Source organism: Lepidochelys kempii, chromosome 8 (genome assembly GCF_965140285.1).
Source record: "Lepidochelys kempii isolate rLepKem1 chromosome 8, rLepKem1.hap1, whole genome shotgun sequence".
NCBI lineage: Eukaryota > Metazoa > Chordata > Testudines > Cheloniidae > Lepidochelys > Lepidochelys kempii.
Window position 1 is genome coordinate 106876400 of NC_136387.1, and position 22960 is coordinate 106899359.

Consider the following 22960-nt stretch of genomic DNA (forward strand, 5'->3'; position numbering starts at 1 on the left):
CTGAACCTCGTCTAAGGAATCTGAAGAATGTCAGCAATTCGCTTCATCAGGACCTGAATCTGTCTGAAATCATCTGCCATATAAGGTGGTGGAGGCATGACAGCATCACCAGGTGAAGAGGACAAAATATTTGTAAGAGATGTCATCTCCTTTTCTGCTCTTGCTTCTTGCTCCTCAAAGGTCTCTTCCTCTGGCATGGGTGGTGGTTAAAGGGGGTTGAGGCGAATGGACCCTTCTCCGTTCCCTCAGGTGGTACAAAGATCTCATAGCAAATGCCTGTGGATCCCAGCAAGGTCACTGAGGGAATCCAAAAGGAAAAGGTGGAGGCATCCATCTGTGTTCTTCACAGGAGAGAGTCATTTGAGGTCTATCCTCTTGTAAAACATCAGTGTAGGAGGGAGACTGATGGTTCTAAAATAGACAGGCACTGAGATCTGAGAATCTGAAGTCCTTTTCCACGTACTCCACAGTGGGGGCAGTGGAGGAGGGAGAGGGAAGAGGGAGAAGCTGTTCAGCTTGAAAAGCAAACGAGGGTGAACATGGTTTGTTACATGATATGGGGGTTTGGACCGAGAGGATCTTGATTCTGACAAACCGCTAGCACTCCTTAATAGGGTAGACTCTGGCTCCAAAGAGTCAGGAATCAGGGCCTGCAGCAGAGCTAGTCTCCCGGCAGCCTCATCAGTAGAGCTGGCCTGCAGCAGGTGCCTGATTCGCCACACAACATGACTGGCTGCGGAGGCCAACAGGCTGTCTCTTAAGCCAACAGCCGCAGCAGCAGCTCACTGGCTTGTCAATGCTCATGCCCTATCTAGTTCTTGCTGCTCCTGCCTTGCACCCAGCCTTGCCTCTGTCCCATCTCTGCCTTGAGCCCTTCCTTGCCTGATACCCTGCTCACTGCAGACCCTTGGCTCTGGCTCCTGAATATGGACTCCAGCTCAACCTTCTGGCTCTGCTTTCCAGTTCCTGACCTCCAGTTTTGACCCCTCGCTCTTGCGATTGACTACAGCTCTGACTCCAGCCACTAGGCCTGCTGCCCACCCTCATCCCAGTTAGCTGACACAGAGACTATCAAGTCTGAATGCTTGTGGTACTGACAGTAACAAAGCCTAGCCCAAGAGAGAGACTGTGGAGGGTGACATTGGTACTGATGTAGCCAGCCCCAAGTGCCTGGCCTCAGACTCCCTCAATACCGTATGAGGAGGCCTAGTGGTCTTTGATAAAGTTGACTTCCTTGATATAGGTACCAAGTATTGTTCTGGGGTGAGTTTATAACTCTTTTCACCCATATTCTTCCAATCAGGGTCTGGGTACCCAAACTCAGTACCGAGTCTACTTAGATTGAGTTTTCTTCTTTGCCTTTCCAGTCCTGGCATCACTTGGAGCCTGCATGGAATTCCTCTTGAGACCTGAGGTCTCAGTAGCCCTCTCCCATGTCGGTGACCGAGATCCTTTTGGAAATTTACTCCCTGCCTCCTTCTGTTTAGAGGAAGATACAGATGAGGACTTTGATATTGTAGAAGTACTCAGTGCCTCAGTACTGTCTCTCTCTCTAGTGGTTTCCAGTAACTGAGATCTTGATGTGGACGGGGTACTAGTGGTACGGGGAGGTCTATGTACAGGGGAGTCCTCTGCCCCTCAATATGCAACTGGATGTGAGGGTCCATCATTAGAAGTTTAAACTTGATCTCCCTATTTTTTCGGGAGCAACCCTTGAAAGATGTGCGGATGAGGAAATTACTTACCTGTAACTGAAGTTTCTGAGAGATGTGTGGTCCCTATCTGTACTCCACTGGAGGCTATGGAGAAAAAAACAAGCCCCCAAACTACCTATCCTGCTCTAAAACTATTAAAATCGCTCTAAAACTATTAAAAACAGTGAAACTTTGTAAAAAAAGAGCAATATAAAACTGTGTTTGTTGAAGTGCGTTACACAGAAGCAGATATTGTTCGTTCTGACCCAGACAATGCAGTAGTGAGAAGAAACTGAAGACATGATCAATCTGCCCCACCCTTTATCACCTCGGACAAAACCATGAGGCAAGTCAGAGTACATGCACGGACCAAAAAAACAAAGGAAACATGAAAGATAAGAAACTATAAACTGCCTACCTAAATGCTAAATAGAGAACAGGCACAGGTTACAGACTGTCTCAAGCTAAAGGTGGTTGAGAAGGAACTGAGGGGGGTTCGCTGCTGCAGTCTCACATAGTCTCGGCATGGGGCATGAGGATGTATGGAGCACACACGCAGGCCGAATGGGCACAGCTACCAAATATTTCCAATCAAAGGGATAGGGTGCAAGCACACCTGAAGTGGAGCACCTAGAGGGACACTATAAGCAGACGAACAAGTTGTTTTAGATAACATTTATTAGTCTAAATGAAAACGATGAAAGGCACTGAGCTTTTACAACCTCAGCTACTTAGGGCAGGAAGAGAGTGATGCTGAGATACAGATTAAAATTACTTCTTGTGATAATTTCGCAGAAGATTCAATGCCAGGAGGACAGTTCTGGAAAAAAACCTGCACTTTCCAAGGATCACAACAGAAGCAGGGTTTTGTCAAGCTTAGTTTTAAATGTCCAAGTGATGGGTTTCAACCACTTCCCTAGGAAAACTGTTCCAAAGCCTCATGAATCTCACTGTCAGAAAGATTTACCCTGACGTTCTACTTACGTTTTGCTTTCGGCTTCATCCCATCACTCCTACCATCATACATATTTAACCTACATTCATGGTTTTTACAGCCTTCAGTGGTGTCCTCTCACCACTTAATCATCACTTAGCCCAGCTAAGGGCCTTCACCATTTATTTTTTCCTCCTAAATCAAGCCCTAGAGTCTTCTGGTCATTTTTGTGTCTCCTCTCTGCTGTGACAAAGTCAGACCTGACAGATATAAGAGTGGTGGAAGCCAGATATGTCAGCCCCAACATGGTGAAGGCCCTTTTCCCCTATAAACTGAAAAAACATTACCTCAGGTTAATTAGAGACACCTGAGGCTAATTAAGGACTGCTGGTGATTTTTAAACATTTCTTTAAAAACCCCTTGTCTGGTGAGAGGAAGAGAAGGAAGAAGTGAGCTGCAGCAGGGTTAGTGGCAGCAGGGAGAGACGGCTACTCCTGGATGGAAGGCTGTCTGTTCTCCTTATAGGAAGTTAACTATTTGTTGGTAAAGGACTGGCCACCAGAAGCCAGCGTAATAAGACAACACCCTGGAAGGGGGAAGGGAAAGGTATTTCTTTTTGTGCTGAGTTTGGGGGGTTTGTTGTTTTGCTTAGGAGAACGACTTGGACCTACCTGAGGACACCTTGTAAATATACTGAACAATAAACCAGAGTGAAGAATAAAAACCCAAGAGAGTAGGATTGATTTACTCCAGGCCTCCACCTTCTGAGGCAGAGGAAGAGAAGGAAGTAACTTGCCACATTGCACTCCCTCCAATTTTCCAATGTATTTCTGCTAATGAGGTACCTAATAGTACAGAATATTCCAGGTGTGACCACAAGAGAAATATAAAGAGGAATTATCATCTTCTTAGTCTATGACTAGATGCCTCATAGAAGAGTTTTCAATGCAGGATGTCAAAGTATTTTACACATAGTGAAATATGCCTCAATAACCCTGGGAAGAAGGTATTCTCATTCTCATGTTACAGATGGGGAAACTGAGGCACAGAAAGGTGCAAAGTCTTACTTAAAGTTACATAACATATCACATTTAGATCTCAGATAAACAAAACACTAGAGTCTGATCATTTAAATTACTTAAGGGTAACCTCTACCATGATACCCATAAAACGTGAACCAAGAAAATGTGTAAAGGATCCAAAAAGTTATTACTGACCCATGAAGCAGTACTCATGCCTAAATTAAGATAATCGCAAGATCTTATTCTTCTTCTTAGCCCATCCTTTCAATTGTTATCTTCGCTTTGATAAACTAATCAGATTGAGCACTTGAGTCTCAGATAAGGTATGTTTTCCAGTCCATTGATCATTTTCATGGCTCTTCCATGAACCCGATCTAATTATTCAACTTTCTTCTTAAATTTTTGAGAACAGAACTGGACACAGTATTCCCATATCAGTTGCACCAGTGCCAAATACAGAGGTAACGTAACCTTCCTACTCACACTCGATACTCCTGCTGAAACAGCCGAGGGTCACATTCGCCTTTTAGCCACTGTGTTGCATGGTAGCTCATGCTCAGCTGATGATCGACCATGGCCCCAAGTCACTGTTTCCCAGGATAGAGCCCCCCATCCCGTAACATGGGCCCACATTATTTGTTCCCAACTTTGTCTACACCAAGGAGTTAGGTTAGCATAGCTACAGCACTCCAGGGTACAGATTTTTCACACCCCTGAACACTGTAGCTATCTCAACCTAAGTTTTAAGTGGCCAGGCCATATTAAAAAAATCAATATTTATGGTCCAGAAAGCTCCCTAGCCGTTTTTGCCCCAAAAATCTTGGATACAAGTTATCCAGATGGACTGATTTAAAAAGGTCTGTCTTCAGTAGCTGCTGTTTAACATCCTCCTGAGTTAATACTGAAATAGAAAGTACTTATGCGTCATCAGATGATCCGACTACATCATCTCGCTTTTTCCCCCAAAAACAGAATAGAAATAGTTATTGAACACTTTTTACCTTTCTGCATTATTATTGACAACTGATGCACTTCCATCTAGTAGTGTTCCAATACCACTGTTAGAATTCCTTTTCTTGGTGACGTACTTAAAATACTTCTTATTGTCTTTAATTCTGCTAACCACAGATTTCTTCTTGAGTCCTTTTGTTTCCCCTTTAAATTTTCTACAATTCCTAGCTTCTAATTTATATTCATTGTTGTCAACCTCCCCTTTGTTATATGTTTTTATTGATGTTTTCACTTACCCTCTCTAAGCCAACCATGTTTTTTAACCAGTGTAGTCTTCTCTCTTGAATGTGCAATTGTGTTTTTGGGGCATCTAATAAATTGTTCTTAAATAGTTCCCAATGATCATTCACATAAAATGGTTACCTCCTTTCTGTAACGGTTGTTCTTTGAATATGCTGCACATGTCTGTTCCATTGTACATGCGTACAGTCGTCGGAGAACTTTTTCCCACAGCAGTACCCATCAGGGTGGCTAGAATGCCCTCTATTGTCATCTGCCATTGCATGCTAGTATAAGAGGGTGGAGCCATCCCCAACCTCCCTCAGTCCCTTCTTACCGGGTAGACTCTAGTATAGAAGGGAAGGAGGGTGCGTCATGGAACGGACATATGCAACATATCACAAAGAACAACAGTTACACAATGGTAGGTAACTGATTTTTCTTCTTCAGGTGACTATAAATCCATTCCACTGCAGGTGACTCACAAGCAGATTAACGTGGAGATGGGCTCGGAGTCTACCTAAACAGCAACTGAAAAACAATCCATCCAAAACTGGCATCATTCCTGAACTGATGAGAAATGGCAAAATGAGGAGTGAAAGTGTGAAACTATGGTCGGGCTGCTGCCTTACAAATGTCTTTAATAGAACTTGTCCCAGCAAAAATTGGTCCTGCTCTGAGCCGGGGGTGGGACGAGATACCTCCTGAGGTCCCTTCCCGCCCTGAGATTCTAGGATTCTATGAAAACTGCTGAAGCCACTTGTACTCTATTCAAATGAGCCAACGCTCTTGGGGGGGTGGGTGTGATATTAGCTAACTGGCAGCACAACCAAATGCAAGAGGAAATCCTCTAAGTGGAAACCAGTTTGCCCTTTGCCCTGTCCACAATCCTCACAAATAACTACACTAAGGATCAAAATAGTCTGATGTGGTCCAACTAGAAGACCAATGCTCTCCTTACATCTAATAAATCAAGCTTTTGCTCATCTGGGTGCATATGAGGCTTTTAAACCTGTTCTCCGAAGTGCTAGCAACCCCTCCCAACCTGGTATGATCTGCAAATGTCATAAGCGTACTATCTACTCCATTACCCAAGTCATTAATGAAAATATTGACTAGTGCCAGACCCAGGACTGACCCCAGCAGAACCCCACTAGATATACCCTCACAGTTTGCCAGTTGATAACTACTCTTTGAGTATGGTCTGTCAATCAGTTGTGCACCCACCTTATAATAAATTCATCTAGACCACATTTCCCTAGTTTATTTATGAGAACGTCAGGTGGAAGTATCAAAAGGCTTACTAAAATCAAGGTATATTGCATCTACTGCTTCCCCCATCCACTACATCAGGAATCCTATCAAAGAAGGAAATTAGTTTGGTTTGGCATGATTTGTCTTTGACAAATCCATGCCAACTATTTCTTATAACCCTATTATCTTCCAGGTGCTTGCAAACTGATTGTTTAATAATTTGCTCCAGAATTGTCCAGGTACTGAAGTTAGGCTGACTGGTCTATAATTCCCCAGATCCTGCTTGTTCCCCTTTTTAAAGATAGGTACTATGTTTGCTTTTCTCTAATCTGAGACCTCCTTTCTCCTCCAGAAGCTCTAAAAAATAATTGCTAATGGCTCCGAGATTGCTTCTGCTAGTTCCTTAAATACCCTGCAATGAATTTCATCAGGCCCTGCTGACTTAAATACATCTAAGTTATCTAAATATTCTTTAACCTGTTCTTTCCCTACTTCGGCTTGCATTCCTTCCCCCAATTGTCAATATTAATTGTGTTGAGTATCTGGTCATCATTAATATTTTAAGTGAAGACTGAAGGAAAATACGCATTAAGCACCTCAGATTTCTTGATGTCACCAATTATTAGCTCTCCTTCCTTGCTAAGTAGAGGACCTATACTTTCCTTCGTCTTTCTCCTAATGTATTTAAAGAACCTCTTCTCGTTGCCTTTTGTCCCTTGCCAGATGTAACTCATTTTCTGCCTTAGCTTTTCTGACTTTGTCCCTACATACTTGTGCTTTGTTCTTTTCCCATCAATATGACCATGTTTCCATTTTTTGTAGGATTTCTTTTTCACTTTCAGGTCATTAAAGAGCTCCTAGTGGTGCTATATTGACCTCTTACTATTCTTCTTATCTTTCCTTTGCATCCAGATAGGTTGCAGTACTGCCTTTAATATTGTTTCCTTGAGGAGCTGCCAGCTCTTCTGAACTCCTTTTTCTCTTAGATTTTCTTCCCATAGGATCTTGCCGACCAATTCTCTGAGTTAGTTAACATTTGATTTTTTTAAGTCCATTATCCTGATTCTGCTGCACTCACTCCTTCTTTCCGTTAGGATCCTGAAATCTATCATTTCGTGATCACTGTCACCCAAACTTCTTTTCACCTTCAGATTCACTACCAATCCCCTGCTGTTGGTCAGAATCACATCTAAAATGGCTGTGCCCCTGGTTATATCCCCCATTTTCTGGGGAAAAAAAGGTTGTCCCCGTACATTCCAATAACTTATTGGAGATTTTGTATTTTGCCGTATTCCCTTCCCAACAGATGTCTAGATAGTTAAAGTCCTCCATTACTACCAGGTCCTGTGTTTTGGCCATTTCTGTTATTTGTTCTAGAAATGCCTCATCCACCTCCTCTTCCTGATTTGGTGGTCTATGTAGACCCTCACCATGGCATCAGCCCTATTTTTAACCCTTTTATCTTTACCCAGAGACTCTCAACTGGTCTGCCTCCCACCTCCTTCTGGACCTCAGAACAAGTGTGTATATCCTCTCTGTGTGATGCAAACAAAGAGATGCATTATGCCGTAGAATAGTTTCCCAAGGGGAACGATGGAAGCTCCATTACCTTGGACAGTTAAAAATTGGCTTGTGGAAATAATGAGAAATACACAACAGAGAATATTCCTATCCTGGCAGACTGGAAAAAAATTGATATGTCTAATTTCTATGAGTCTATGGTGAAAAAGATAAAAATCAATGTAGAGATAGGGAGGGACAAATCTCTCAGCAACAAGTACCAGGGAAGTCTAGAATTCCACAAGTTTACCACCTAGTTTTTGATGGCAAAGCACCACGTAGAGACACACACACATACACTTTCAAATCTACCTCACACCCCAGAAACAAAGTGAAGAGAAAGGGGTTTGCTTCAGCTCTGTTATTAAAGTTCTGAAGGGAAGAAATTTAAACAAACAGCAGAAATCCAATCTGTCTGTATTCCTAGCACAGGCTCCCTCCATTTTTATGGCTCTCTCACAGTCTGGATCAAGTTTCATTTGAATTTGGAGGGTGAAAGTTCGTTTTTTTGGCTCTCCGTTTATTTTTGACAAAGACCTCAATTTCTTCACATTTTATTTCTTATGAGATCAGGTTTGTGATTACACTGAATACTCGAACATCTCTGTAACTTCTCCCACATCTTCACTATAAAATAAAATTGTGAGACAACTAAGCCAACTACTCAGTACCACAGAGTGTCAAGCCACTGAGCCCAGAAGATTTAAAGAACATCCCTCATTTTATTTAAATAAGCACCCAAAAGGCTAATGTAAGCCCAAACTATATACAAGTATATAGTCCAATTTTTCCACATCCAGTCCATTTGGCCCAGTAGCCTGTCTTTTGACCATGGCCTATCCTATGCCAGGTACTTCAGAATAAACAAATAGAAAGCGCAATTTCAACTCATCCAGCCCCAGCTTCTCACATTTAGAGGTACAGGGACGCCCTGTGCATGCAGTTGCATCCCTGACCATCTTGGCTAACAGTGATTGATGAACCTATCCTCCACGATTTACCTAATTCTTTTTTTAACCCAGTTATACTTTTGGCCTTCAGAACATCCCCTGGCAATGAGTTCCACAGGTTGACTGTAAATTGTATGAAAAAGTACTTACTTATGCTGGTTTTAAACCTGCCATCTATTAATTTAATCAGGTGACCCCTAGTCCTTGTTTTATGTGACGGAGTACATAACACTTCTCTATTCACTTTCTCCACCACATTCATGATTTTATAGACCTCTATCATATCCCCCCTTAATCATCGTTTTTCTAAATTGAACAGTTCGTCTTTTTAACCTCTCCTCATAGAAGCTGTTCCATACCCCTGATCGTTTTTGTTGCCTCTCTCTATAGCTTTTCCAATTATATGTTTTTTGAGATGGGGTGGGTGACCAGAACCGCATGCAGTATTCCAGGTGGGGGCGAACCATGGATTGATATAGTGGCGTCATCATATTTTCTGTCTTGTCATCTATCCTTTTCCTAATGGTTCCTAACACTCTTAGCTTTTTCCACTATCGCTGCATATTGAGTGGATGTTTTCAGAGAACTGTCCACAGTTATTCCATGATCTCCTTCTTGAGTGGTAACAGCTAATTTAGACCCCTCCTCATTTTGTATGTCTAAATGGAATTATGTTTTCCAATGTGCATTACTTTGCATTTATCAACATTGAAATGCATCTGCCATTTTGTTGACCCATCACCCAGTTTTGCCAGGTCCCTTTGTAACTCTTTGCAGTCTGCTTTGGACTTAACTTTCTTGAGTAACTTTTTAGAGACTGCAAATTTTGCCACCTCACAATTCACCCTCTTTCCAGATTATATATGAATATGATGAACAGCAGGTCCTAGTACAGATTCTTGGGAGACCCGCTATTTACCTCTCTCCATTGTGAAAACTGACCATTTATTCCTACCCTTTGTTTCTTATGTTTTAACTAATTACTGGTCCATGACAGGACCTTCCCTCTTATCCCATGACTGCATAGTTTGCTTTAGAGCCTTTGGTGAGGGACCTTGCCAAAGACTTTCTGAAAGTCCAAGTACACTATATCCACTGCATCACCTTTGTCCACACACTTGCTGATACCCTCAAAGAATTCCAATAGAATGGTGATTGCTCCATACGATTTCCCTTTACAAAAAACATGTTGACTCTTCCCCAACATACTGTATTCATCTAGCTGTCTGATGATTCTGTTCTTTACTATAGTTTTAACCAGTTTGCCTGGTACTGTAGTTAGGCTTCTACAATTGCCAGGATCACTTCTGAAACCTAATAAAAAATTGGCATTACGTTAGCTACACTCCAGTCATCTGGTACAACGCCTGATTTAAGCAACATGTTACATACAACCGTTAGTAATGCTGCAATTTCATATATGAGTTCCTTCACAACTCTTGGGTGAATACCATCTGGTCCCGATGATTTATTACTGTTTAGTTTATCAACTTGTTCCAAAACTGAAAATCTTGCAGATGACACAAAAATTAGGGGAGTAATAAATAATGAAGATCACAGGTCACCAACACAGAGCGATCTGGATTGCTTGGTAAGCTGGGACAAGCAAACAATATGAGTTTGAATATGGTTCCATGCAAATGTATACATCTAGGAACAAAGCACATAGGCCATACTTACACAATGGGGACTCTACCCTGGGAAGCTGGGACTCTGAAAAAGATCTGAGGGTCCTGGTGGACAATCAGCTGAACAGGAGCTCCCAATGTGATGCTGTGGCCAGAAGAGCTAATGCGATCCTGCCATGCATAAACAGGGGAATCTCGAGTAGGAGTAGAGAGTATTTTACCTCTGTATTTGGCACTGTTGCAATCACTGCTAGAATAGTGTGTCCAGTTCCAGTGTCCACAATTCAAGAAGGATGTTGATAAATTGGAGAGGGTTCAGAGAAGAGCCATGAGAATGATTAAAGGATTAGAAATATGCCTTATTGTGATAGACTCAAAGAGCTCAATCTATTTAGCTTAAAGAAAACGTTAAGGGGTGACTTGATTGCAGTCTGTAAGTGCCTTCATGGGGCACAAATATTTGATAACGGGCTCCTCAATCTAGCAGAGAAAGGTCTAACAACATGATCCAATGGCCGGAAGTTGAAGCTAGACAAATCAAAGTATTCTTAGAATCGGAAGGTTTCAGAGTAGCAGCCGTGTTAGTCTGTATTCGCAAAAAGAAAAGGAGTACTTGTGGCACCTTAGAGACTAACCAATTTATTTGAGCGTAAGCTTTCGTGAGCTACAGCTCACTTCATCAGATGCATCGGAAGGTCTTCTAGGAGTCCAATTTGTTTCATGCACTATGCATATTTTTTGGTTTGAGATTATAATGTCTGCAACTGCATATATGATAGGTACAAATGTAAATAAATAAAAGTAAACAACTCACTGAGTAATTTAACAGACCTCTTTCCCTGAGCATCCACGAAGGTATTCAGAACCCGTGTGTTGTTTGCAAATTTGTCCACCTTGCCACTCGCCCCCCTCTCTCCTGCCACTTGCAGGTCATTAACAAACCCAACCTTTAAAAAAAATGAAAAGCACTTCCACAGAATAATGAGTCTATGTAATATTTAGCCAATACAGGCCAGAAGAGAACCAGGAGTCTTTCCCTCTTACATATATATTGCAAAGCTTTCCTCCCAGCTGAGAGGAGGGTTCCGCAGGATGCGTGATTTTTCTTCACTAATGACGAAGTTTTTGGCCTGAAACAGTCTGTGCAAAGAGAACTATTTTCCAGATGTCCCTTTAAAAGACAAACAGCACAGTATTATAAAGATCTGCATTCCACTTCCAAGTCAGATTCCCCCTGCAAGGCCAGCCTTGCTAAATATTTCAGGGAGGTATGCATCAGAAACAAGATTTTAAAGGAAAACAGAATTCAAAGCAATTCCAGATATTCCTACAAAGGGGGAAAAACAAATCTGGTATCCGTGCAACTCCCATAAACACAGGAGAATTCCAAAAGCAAAAGAATTGTTATATAGCTGTAATTATAACAACTACACTATAAATCAATCTGAATAACCAGGACTGGGCATGTGCAGTGTAAAAGAGGCAGAGATAGCAACAAGGGTAAAATTAAACTGCCAAATGTGAAATACCACCCTATATTTATACCAGCTAAATAACTTCCTGTATATAATTTGGTTTAAACTGTGAACCAAGGCATTTACGCCTTACTGCAGGGCTACCTTCACAAGGGAGGTTAGCCCTTCACAAATACCTTAAATGTCACCAACTAATGACAAAAGACAGACATGGAACTACTGAAAGAGTAGGGGAATCAGGAGAAACTGAGTTCTGTTGCCCCAAGTGTTTCACCAGGTCACACAAGGTTTTCACATGCTGTCAATAGTTAAGGCAATATTATAAAATTACACACGAGTGGCAGAATACCAACCACATCTACAGCGCAGCCATGTAATAAAGCCATTTCTGTCAACAGGGTCTTCAGAATACCAACCACATCTACAGCGCAGCCATGTAATAAAGCCATTTCTGTCAACAGGGTCTTCAACACAGATCACATTATCTATCAGGCCTTGAGCCCAGGTGTCCACCAACACCAACTGCCCCCACCAGAGTACCCTATCTTCATTATTAAGTTCTGTAGAAAACTTATCAGACAGCCTAGCTTTTAAGCTTTACCTTTCACTGAGTTCATAGCATGTATTCAAAATACAAGGAGAGCACAATACCAAATCCACTAATGGTAACTACCGTAAACAACCACATGATCTTAACCATGCAGCACTTCCTGCCCCAGAACCATAATCTAATTTCACAGTATTTGTTTTCTTCATGTCAGGCCTCAGTCTGCAAGCTTTTCTGGAGTGTTTTACTAACTTACATGATGGGCACCAAACATGGACATTTATGATGCTATATAAATATTTTATTTAAGAAATCAGTAGAGAAAATATATTATTATTTTATAGGGTGACCAGATGTCCTGTTTTTAAAGGGACAGTCCCATTTTTGGGGACTTTTTCTTATATAGGCGCCTATTACCTCCCTCCCCCTGTCCCGTTTTTTCCACAGTTGCTATCTGGTAACCCTATTATTTTATCACCCAGAGACCCCAACCAAGATCAGGGTCTCATTGTGCTAGGCACAGCACAGAACAACAAACAGTCCCTGTTCCAAAGAGCTTACCATCTAAACAGACACGACAGACAAAGGGTGAATATTTTTGGAAAGTTAGATCAAAACACTTCAGTCATTTCTGAGAACAACATGAGGGGAAAATACATTATTTTGTCCATGTTTAAAAAAAAATCTTAGACGTTTAACTGAGGAGCCCTGCCGTCTCCATGCTTTGAAGTCCAGTAATTCCTCACTGAACGTTGTCATTCTGTTCCTGAAAAATGCGACTTTAAGTGAAACGACGTTAAGCGAATCCAATTTCCCCATCAGAATGAATGTAAATGGGGGGGTTAGATTCCAGGGAAATTCTTTTTTGCCGTACAGTCCAGTACAACAGTTGGAAGGTGCCCCCGCCTTACCCCACACGGGCACAGCCCACAGGCACTGGGGACAAGGAGGCAGGCAAGGAGGCTGAAGGTGCAGTAGGCTAGGAGAAGCACATTGCGCAACAGCAGCGGCAACTTCCCCTACTCTGCAAGCACCAGGGGCTGGGGGGCTCAACCCTCGGCCCACCCACTCCACCCCTCCCCCTTTACTCCACACACCGCGTCCTCGCTCCTCCCCCCTCCCTCCCCTGCCTCCTACCCGCGGCAATCAGCTGGCTTGCAGCATTCAGGAGGGTGCGGGGAGGAGCAAGGACTCGGCGTGCAGCCTACCCCCTCTCTCCCCTGCCTCCTGCCTGCGGCAATCAGCTGGTTTGCGGTGTTTGGGAGGCAGGGGAGGGAGGGGGAGCCTGTGAGCCAAGTCCTCGCTCCTCCCCACTCCCTCCTGAATGCCCCAAGTCAGCTGATTGCAGCGAGCAGGAGGCAGGGCGAGCAGGGGGAAGGCACTGATACGCGGGATCTGCCGGCAGGCGGGAGGTGCTGTCAGAGGGGGCATAGGGGAGCTGCCAGCTGTGGACAAAGCAGGCAGCCAAACGACGTTATAGTGAAGCACTGCACAGCTTTAAATGGAGCATGTTCTGTAATTGAGCAGGGACGTAAGAGTGAAACAACATTAAGCGAGAGGACGTTAAGTGGTGAGTTACTGTAGAAACTTGAAATTTGGCAGATGTACCTTTTACCATCCCCGAGAAAACTTACCCAAATTTGACCAAGTTATAAGCTTCATTTTCTGAGTACCCAATTTAAGACACCTGGGATCTGGTTTGCAGAAGTGCCAAACACTCACAGCTGTAACTGAAGTAAATGGCACCTCTGCTCTAAACATAGGAAGTGCTATAAAATGCTAAGTACTTTGAAATATCAGGCCCAAGGCTTCTCAAATTGGGCACCCATAACTAGTTAACAATTTTTCCCTTAATCTCTGTGCCTTAGTTTCCCATGTGTAGGATGGAGTTGGACCTCCAACCTTAACATTCTTTTAATGCAGTTTTTTGGGGAATGTATACATTAACTAATACACAATTATTTCTACTATCTCAGATACATGCATAGTATCTTTCACTACTTTGTTACTACGCTTTAAGCCAGAAAAAAGAGAGATGATGGTACTTTGCATACCAAATGTACAGTGAAAGAGAATGGCTTCTACACAGAGACCTTTTTATTCACTGTGCACCATACAATATTTGCAGTGGATGAGATAAAGGCTTTTATGGGGCTTCCCATTCACAATGGGGAGATCCTGGGTAGACTGCAGCATTTCAGCCAGCCCTGAGCTAAGACTTCAATGAAATGTTGCAATCAATCAATAAAACCAATCCTTACAAAACACCCAGGACAGCTGTTGTGTGGACCTGAGCCATTGCACAGGTAATGCAAATTTAAGGCATTCCAACCAGTAGATTGTTTCAATGCCTTTTCACCTAGCACAGATAGGAGGAGGAGGCCAACTAACACCCTCTTTTGAAATGATTAGACAGTCACTGACATCAGACTACAGAGTTGTTGTTCACCATTAGTCAGGAAATTTGGCCTAAATTTGACTGGTATACGGCTATTCCATCTGATGTCACAATCAGACCTACCAACCTTCGTAACTTTTGCCCCATCTACGGCATGGCAAATTGATCTACTACCAACAGCAGCCACTAAACACAACTCAGCTTCACAGATTTTAAGGCCAGAAGGCACCATTAGATCACCTAGTCAGACCTTCTGGATAAACCAGGCCAGAGAATTTCAACCCATTACTCCTGTACTGAGGCCAATAACTTGTGTTTAGCTAAAGCATCTTCCTAGAAGGCAGCCTGTTTTGATTTGAAGACTTCAAGAGATGGAGAATCCACCACTTCACTTGGTTGTTTATTCTAATGGTTAATCACCCTCATAGATAAAATTTGTGCCTTATTTCTAATTTCAATTTGTCTGGCTTTAACTTCCAGACACCAATTCTTGTTATGCCTTTCTCTGCTATGTTAAAGAGCCAGTTAGTACCTGGTATCTCCCTGTGAGGGTATTTATACACTTTACTGAAGTCACCTCTTGATTTTCTTTTTGATAAGCTAAACGGATTAAGTTCCTTAAGTTTCTTGCTTTTAGGCATTGTTTCCAGCCCCCAAATAATTTTTGTGGCCCTTCTTTGCACCATCTCCAATTTGTCAACAAGATTCTGGGGTCATATGTGAATGGCCCAGATGTGAAGGAATCAGTTTCCAACCTCTGAGTTACATTAGAGCTTACTATTTTCCATGGTTCCACAGGCTTAATTAACTTCTCCTCATTTTGAAGGCTCAGAATCTACGGCTCCTAGGGCAGAAAGACAGCCATAGTTTAAGGCTGATGTTACTATTCTCTTGATTAGCCACCAAGAATTGCAAGGGAGTGAACCAAAGCCTCTGCCAGCCTGGCTAGGCATGCAGCAGTGACACCCAGAGAGCAGGAACCTTCAGTCTGCTCCTAAACTCCAGCTCTCCCATCTGGCAGGGCACTGTCCTCTCAACCAATCCGCACACTACGCGAGTAACCCAGAATTTTTGTTGACTGCAATGGAAACCATAACATAAAAGGAAAAGGAAAGTTGCAGTCCCATTGTTCTACTCACAGTTTTGAGTCCAGCTTCAGAAGAAAGCCCAGTTTGTCATATTCTGAAAGACAAAAGCAGGAGACTTCATGAAACAACAGCAGCTAGTCACTTCTCCCATCACAAAACAGGACAGCAGCTCCTCACTGAATGGCACAACTATTTCTGATTGGCAACGACAGCTGAATGTACAGCATAGTCAACCTATACACATCATAGAGTAACATTAATTAAACATACTCCCTCAAAATAATACCACTGAATCTCCAGGTTCATTAATTCCAAAGTCATTAGAACGAGTTGAGATCTTTGCAGAAAGAGCCTGAAGAAGCAGCACCATGCAAGACAGTGAATAGGAAGGCATATAATGCTTTCCTGATTGGCGTGGGGCTAGTCTTGTTACTAACTCACCCATGTAAATGTCTTCCTCACTCCGGGAACCAGTAGAGCTTTCCAATTTCTCTTGACTGTCTAAGACCACCCCAAGCCTCCAGCCTTGTGATTAAACAAGTGTTCTCCTGACTAGGGTTGCTAAGAGGGGCATAGTTACACTCTGGGTACAGCTGATAATGCAGGAACTGCATCTGAGAGAAGTGGGGAGCTCTGGAACCCTGCAATGAGAATCTGGGGATGAGCGCGTCAGAATTTGTGCCTCTCAGGAACAACAGGGAACAGCTACAGAAACATTCCCATGGGAAAATCTGTTTCTATGATTCATGTGTAGAATTAAATGCAAACACTTATTTTAACAACTATAAATACCTTGTGATCTTGTAAATCAATTAAAAAGTTGTAGTAAAATAATGATTTCTCTGAGAATCCAGGTGATACATCCCAAGAGACTTGATTTTTGCTTATTAGTAGAACGTATTATTTGTATTGTGGGAGTGCCTAGGGACCCCCATACGTGCAGTCTCAGCCAGGCTTCACTGAACTAGGTGCTGTACAAATATACAACAAAAACATGATCCCTGCTCCAAAGAGTTTAACAATCAGGACATATTAAAGAAAAAGAATGAAAATGCTCCTCTTGCACATACCAGGGGAAAGAAGCAAAAAATAGCCCATGTTATTGTGAAGCTGAGTAACTCGAGGGTGGTGAGAAGAGGTGGCCTACAAGATAGCCTCACTGCTAAGAGTTAGTCTTCATTCAAAAATGATTTGGGAAGCCCTGGGGTAAACATTGCTTATGAGCTCACGGGTCATCCACACTCTCTACAGCCAGAAGGAGACAGCTTAACTACGTACCTGGGCGTTACCTAGGGAGGTGGTGGAATCTCCTTCCTGAGAAGTTTTTAAGGTCAGGCTTGACAAAGGCCTGGCTGGGATGATTTAATTGGGGATTGGTCCTGCTTTGAGCAGGGGGTGGGACTAGATGACCTCCTGAGGTCCCTTCCAACCCTGATATTCTAGGATTCTATGATTCTGGGATGAAGTCTTGGCCCCACCAAAGTCAGTGGAGGTTTTTCCATTGACTTCAATGTGACCAGGATTTCACCGTTGGTAAATGAGAAGAATTAAGATCCAAGCTCACAATGGGTTGCACACTTCACAGCACTTGTAGGCTGAGTTTACCGCATGGAGCAGAGGCTCCTTGCATTCCTCCATTCCCCCTCTACTTCAGGGACTCTTGCAATCTCCTTACCCCTTGCTGAGGCTCTGTGTCTCCCCCATACCACTGCAACCATTCCCCCCATGTTAGGATCTGTGCGCCCCCCATTCTCCCTTTTCCCTCCAAGTCCCAAATTTTCCCTGTACCCAGGTCCCCCATTCTTCCCCTGCCAGGAGTTTGGTGTCCCCCATTTCCCCAGGTCAGTCTCTGTATGTCCTCCACAAACACCCCCACAATATCAGGATCCCCCATTGTCCTCTCTATACCAGGTGCTGTGTGCTCCCCCCAACCCCTGCAATCATTATTATTTCTTTTCTTTCTATCTAGGAGATAAGTCATTCAGGGTGCCAACTATACACTACCAAACCAGGAAGAAGAGGTGGATGAGACTATTTTAAAACAACTAACAAAATCATACAAAGCAAAGGAATTAGTGGTGATGGGGGACTTATCTGTTGGGAAAATAATACAGTAGGGCACACGTTATCCAACAAGTTCTTGGAATTGGGGACCATTTTTTATTTCAGAAGATAGAGAATGCAAACAGGGGAGAGGCTGTCCTAGATTTGATTTTGACAAATAGTGAGGAACTGGTTGAGAATTTGAGTGAAAGTGAAATGATAGCGTTCATGACTCTAAGGAATGGTAGGAGGGAAAACAGCAGAATAAAGATAATGGATTTCAAGAAGGCAGATTTTAACAAACTCAGAAAATTGGTAGGTAAGATCGCATGGGAAGCAAATCTAAGGGGAAAAAGAGTTTGAGAGAGTTGGCAGTTTTTCAAAGAGACATTAAGGGCACAAGCGCAAACTATCCCACTGCATAGGAAAGACAGGAAGTGTGGCAAGAAACCACCGGATTTTAACCAGGTGATATTCAATTATCTGAAACTCAAAAACACAAAAAAAGAGTTCTACAAAAAGTGAAAACTAGGTCAAATTACAAAGAATGAATAAAAAAAACTACAGGAGCATGTAGGGACAAAACTGGAAAGGCCAAGGCACAAAACGAAATTAAACTAGCGAGAGACATAAAGGGTAACAAGAAAACATGCTACAAATACATTAGAAGCAAGAGGAAGACCAAGGACAGAATAGGCCCATTACTCAGTGTGGGAGGGAGAAAACAATAACAGAAAATGTGGAAATGGCAGGACTGCTAAATGCCTTTTTTGTTTCAGTTTTCACCAGTAAGGTTAGTAGTGATCAAATATCTAACATAGTGAATGCCAGTGACAATGAGGTAGTATCTGAGGCTAAATAGGGGAAAACCAGTTTAAAAGTACGTAAACAAGTTAGATGTCTTCAGGACAGCAGGGCCTGAGGAAATACATCCTAGAATACTCAAGGAACTGACTGAAGAGATCTCTGAGCCATTAGCGATTATCTTTGAAAACTCACAGAAGATGGGAGAGATTCCAGACGACTGGAAAAGGACAATTATAGTGTCCTTACTCCCCTTTTTATAGATTGGGCAACACAGGAAATTCTTCCACTCGACTCCACGCGGATAAGGCCTCAACTGGATTATTGTGTCCAGTTCTGGGCGCCACATTTCAAGAAAGATGTGGACCAGTTGGAGGAAGTCCAGAGAAGAGCAACAAAAGTGATTAAAAAGAAAAGGAGTACTTGTGGCACCTTAGAGACTAACCAATTTATTTGAGCATGAGCTTTAGCTGTAGCTCACGAAAGCTCATGCTCAAATAAATTGGTTAGTCTCTAAGGTGCCAAAAGTACTCCTTTTCTTTTTGCGAATACAGACTAACACGGCTGTTACTCTAAAAAGTGATTAAAGATCTAGAAAACACGACCTATGAGGGAAGATTGGAAAAAATGGGTTTGTGTAGTATGGAGAAGAGAAGACTGGGAGGGGACATGATGACAGTTTTCAAGTACATCAAAGATTGTTACAAGGAGGAGGGCGGTAAATTGTTCTCCTTAACCTCTGAGGACAGGACAACAAGCAATGGGCTTAAATTTCAGTAAGGGCGGTTTAGGTTGGACCTTAGGAAAAACTTCCTGTCACGGTGGTTAAGCACTGGAATAAATTGCTTAGGGAAGTTGTGGAATCTCCATCACTGGAGGCTTTTAGGAACAGGTTGGACAAACACCTCTCAGGGATGGTCTAGATAATACTTAGTCCTACCTTGAGTGCAAGGGACTGGATTAGATGACCGAACAACCTGATGTGTACCATTTACTTAGACTTCCAAACACCTTTGACAAAAGTCTACTACACAAGCTAAAATGTCATGAGGTGGGAAGCAAATTATTCTCATGTACAAAAAACTGTCTAGAAGACAGAGAGCAAAGACTAGAATTAAAAGGTCATTTTAATTGTTGCAAAAGGCTAACAGCAGGGGTCTTATGGTTCCATAACTAGGTTCTGTGATGTTTAATATCTACTATCGGGAAAGGAGGGAATGAGTAGAGAGATAGTAAAATATTACTTCTGAGGGAATTCTGCACCAAAAAATTAAAAAATTCTGCACATAATATTGCAAAAGTCTGCGTATTTTATTTGTCAAAATAACAATCACACCAGTTTCAATTATTTTTGGTCATTTATTGCAAAATAAAGCAAGTATGTCTGTAACAATACAGACAACAAAAAGAGATTCAGGAAATGTTTTTTGACAGTTAGATTCTTTACTAGGTATATTAATACAGCACTCTGAGTGATAATTCATTTAAATTACAATACAGAACTGTATTTCCCGCACCACTCAGAAGCAGTGCAAAGGCTTGGGAGAGTTGGGTAATGGAGGAGTTGAGGGAGGGGGAAGTAAATTGCTGGGAAGGAGCCTGGGTGGGAACTTGGAGGGTTGTTGGGTATGAGTGGGAAAAGTAAGGAACAGGGGTTTTTTTGTTTTTTTTTGGGGGGGGGGGCAGGGAGGGATTGATTCAGACCCTGGCTGACCCCTAGCCTCTCCCATTCAGTCAGGCACATCTACCCCATCCTCAGGTGTCCCTGAACCCCCGTCCACATGTGTCCCTCCACCCCCGCTCAGACACCCACTCCCCCATCCCCATTTGTCTCTGTGCCCCCACCCAGCCACTCCCACAAACCTATGTAGCCCTGCACACCCTCACCCATCACCATGTGGCCCTGCACCTCCACTCCCATTCAGCCCCTGCCCCAGCCTGTCCTCCCCAATTAGCCCAAATGGCTGCCCCGACCCTGCACCTCATGCTGTCTGTCTCCCCATAGCCTCTGTCTCCTGGCCTGGCCTGACAGGTGCTGCAAAGAAGGCAGGCTCTTTCTAGTCCCTCACTGGCCGGGAGCTGCTGCTTTGTTCTATTGCCACAGCACCTTCTGGTGCGCAAAAGGCAGAACTGCAGCAACATTTAGGCAAAGCTTTTTTTTCTGTGCAAAAAAATAAAAATACGTGCATCTAATTAATTATGTATGCACAGTAGCACAAAATTCCCCCAGGCGTAAAATATGCAGACAGCACACAGTCTTTTAGGTTACTCAAGACCAGAGAGGATTGTGAGGGACTTCAGAGACAGATAAACAAGCTAGATGAATGGGTAACATGACCGCAAATGAAATTTAATTCAATAAATGCAAAGTAACACACATCAGCAGGGAAAACAATTAAACTACTCAGACACCTTACAGAGTTCTAAATTAATTGAATCAACCCAAGAAAGGGACCAGTGAGTGACTGCAGACAGCTCAATGAAAACCTCTGTTCAAACATGGAGCTGGGGTCAAAAAAACAAACACAATGTTAGGAAAAATCGGGAATATGATAGTGACCAGTGAGAGTATTCTAATGCCTTTTTATAAATCAGTGGTGCAGCCGCACCTGGATACTGTGTGCAGAACTGGTCACCCCATCTCAAAAAGATTCAAGTAAAAGGAGTTGAGAGAAAAACAAGGAGAATGATCCAGGGCACAGGAAAGGCTCATATGAAGAAAGATTGAAGAGAGTGTGATTGCTTACCCTGAGAGAGAAGACAAATAAGATGGGACATGATCAAATCAAGACGGGCTGCCTTTCTGGAAGATGTGCTTTAGTCAAACACAAGTTATTGGGCTCAATACAGAGATAAGTGGGTGAAAATTAATGGCCTGTGATACACAAGAGGTCAGACAAGATGATCTTACTGTCCCTTCCTTTGGTCTTAAACTATGAATCTATGAATAATAAAAGTGTATAAAGTAATCAATGATCCAGAGAAGATAGATCAGAAACTTCTGTCCTCCCAGGGCCATAATACAAGAACAATGAAATAGTCAATCAAATTAAAAGGTGGCAAATTCAAAACTGAAAAAAGGAAATTCTTTTTCATACAATATGTAATTAAATTGTGGAACTCATTGCCACACAGAAGCCAAGAATTTAAGACTCAAAAGGAATTGTATGGATAACAAAAATATCCAGAGTTGTTACAATTAAGGATAAAGATTGGCAGGGATATTAAACCTCGTGTTTCAGGTCTTAAGCCAATCTCTAATTACTGGAGATCAGGTTGAGGCCTACTGTGGGGGGCAGCTTATTTCACAACCTCCTACAGAGGAAGATGTAAACACCCTGCAGAAGCATCTGGAACTGGCCATTGTCAGAGACAGGATACTAGACTAGATGGGCCTCTGGGAATTCCTCTGTTTCTACCAATGGCTATTTATAGACCTAACCTTTACTAACAGTGAGGAAGGATGGTCCAACAGTTGGGGCACCAGCCTAGGGCTGAGTCTCCTGAGTTGAAGTCCCCGCTTTGCCATAGATTCCCTGCGTGACCTTGGGCAAGTCACTTTGCTTTGCTTTGCCTCAGTTCCCTATCTGAAAAACAAGGACAACACCACTGCCTTAATTCCCAGGGGTGGTGTGAGGCTAAAATACATTAAAAGATTATGAGGCACTCAGAGATAAGCACCTGTGATAGCTCTTTGATGTCAGAAACTTGGTGCTGTCTGTTCTGCTACAGAAGTTCATTTTATAGGCCTTTCTGAGGTACAAACTTCATTCAAACACAGTCAGAGTCAACCCTTACTGTTCAGCGCAAGACTCCAGTACCACAAGACTTCTTTGTTCAGGCTCCACTGAACAAACAAGAACACAATGATTCTCTATGTCTACACAGTACATAGATATTCATCCACTTTTAATTTTAAGGTGATTTTTATTTTACTTTGCTTCGTTTTTAACCTGCCTTTATGATACTGTGCAATTGTACAAGCAAGCCCTTTGCTGCGTGGATGCAGAGGCTTTATAATTAACATACATACTACTGGAATCAACCACAACGGGGGCACTAAAGCAGTATGTGACAGCAGGTTTGGAAATCTGAGCGCCTAGGCAGTCTTAGGGCTTGTCGACGCTGTGCTGCAGTGTGGGGTGTGAACTGCACAGCACACCAGAGTGACACACTCTGACTGGCCTGCGTGGAGACACGCACCAGGCACCTTTTAGTTTGCATCAGCCGTGTCTATACACGGAAGCTGGAGTGCAACACACTGCTGTGCTGTGCAACTCGCACCCCCACAGCCCACACTGCAGTGCAGTGTAGACATTGCCCAAGTCCATGC

The 22960-nt window shown here is 42.8% G+C and overlaps 1 protein-coding gene across 3 annotated transcripts in view; it reads right to left on the reverse strand.

Annotated features, from left to right (window-relative positions):
* Nucleotides 1-22960, reverse strand: part of ST3GAL3 (ST3 beta-galactoside alpha-2,3-sialyltransferase 3) — a 358610-nt gene that overhangs the window by 227983 nt on the left and 107667 nt on the right. For all 3 annotated transcript variants that reach the window (XM_078854144.1, XM_078854143.1, XM_078854145.1), the window contains one exon: nt 15832-15874. In XM_078854144.1, coding sequence (XP_078710270.1) covers nt 15832-15874 — 43 coding nt within the window. The remainder of the gene's footprint in view (nt 1-15831; nt 15875-22960) is intronic.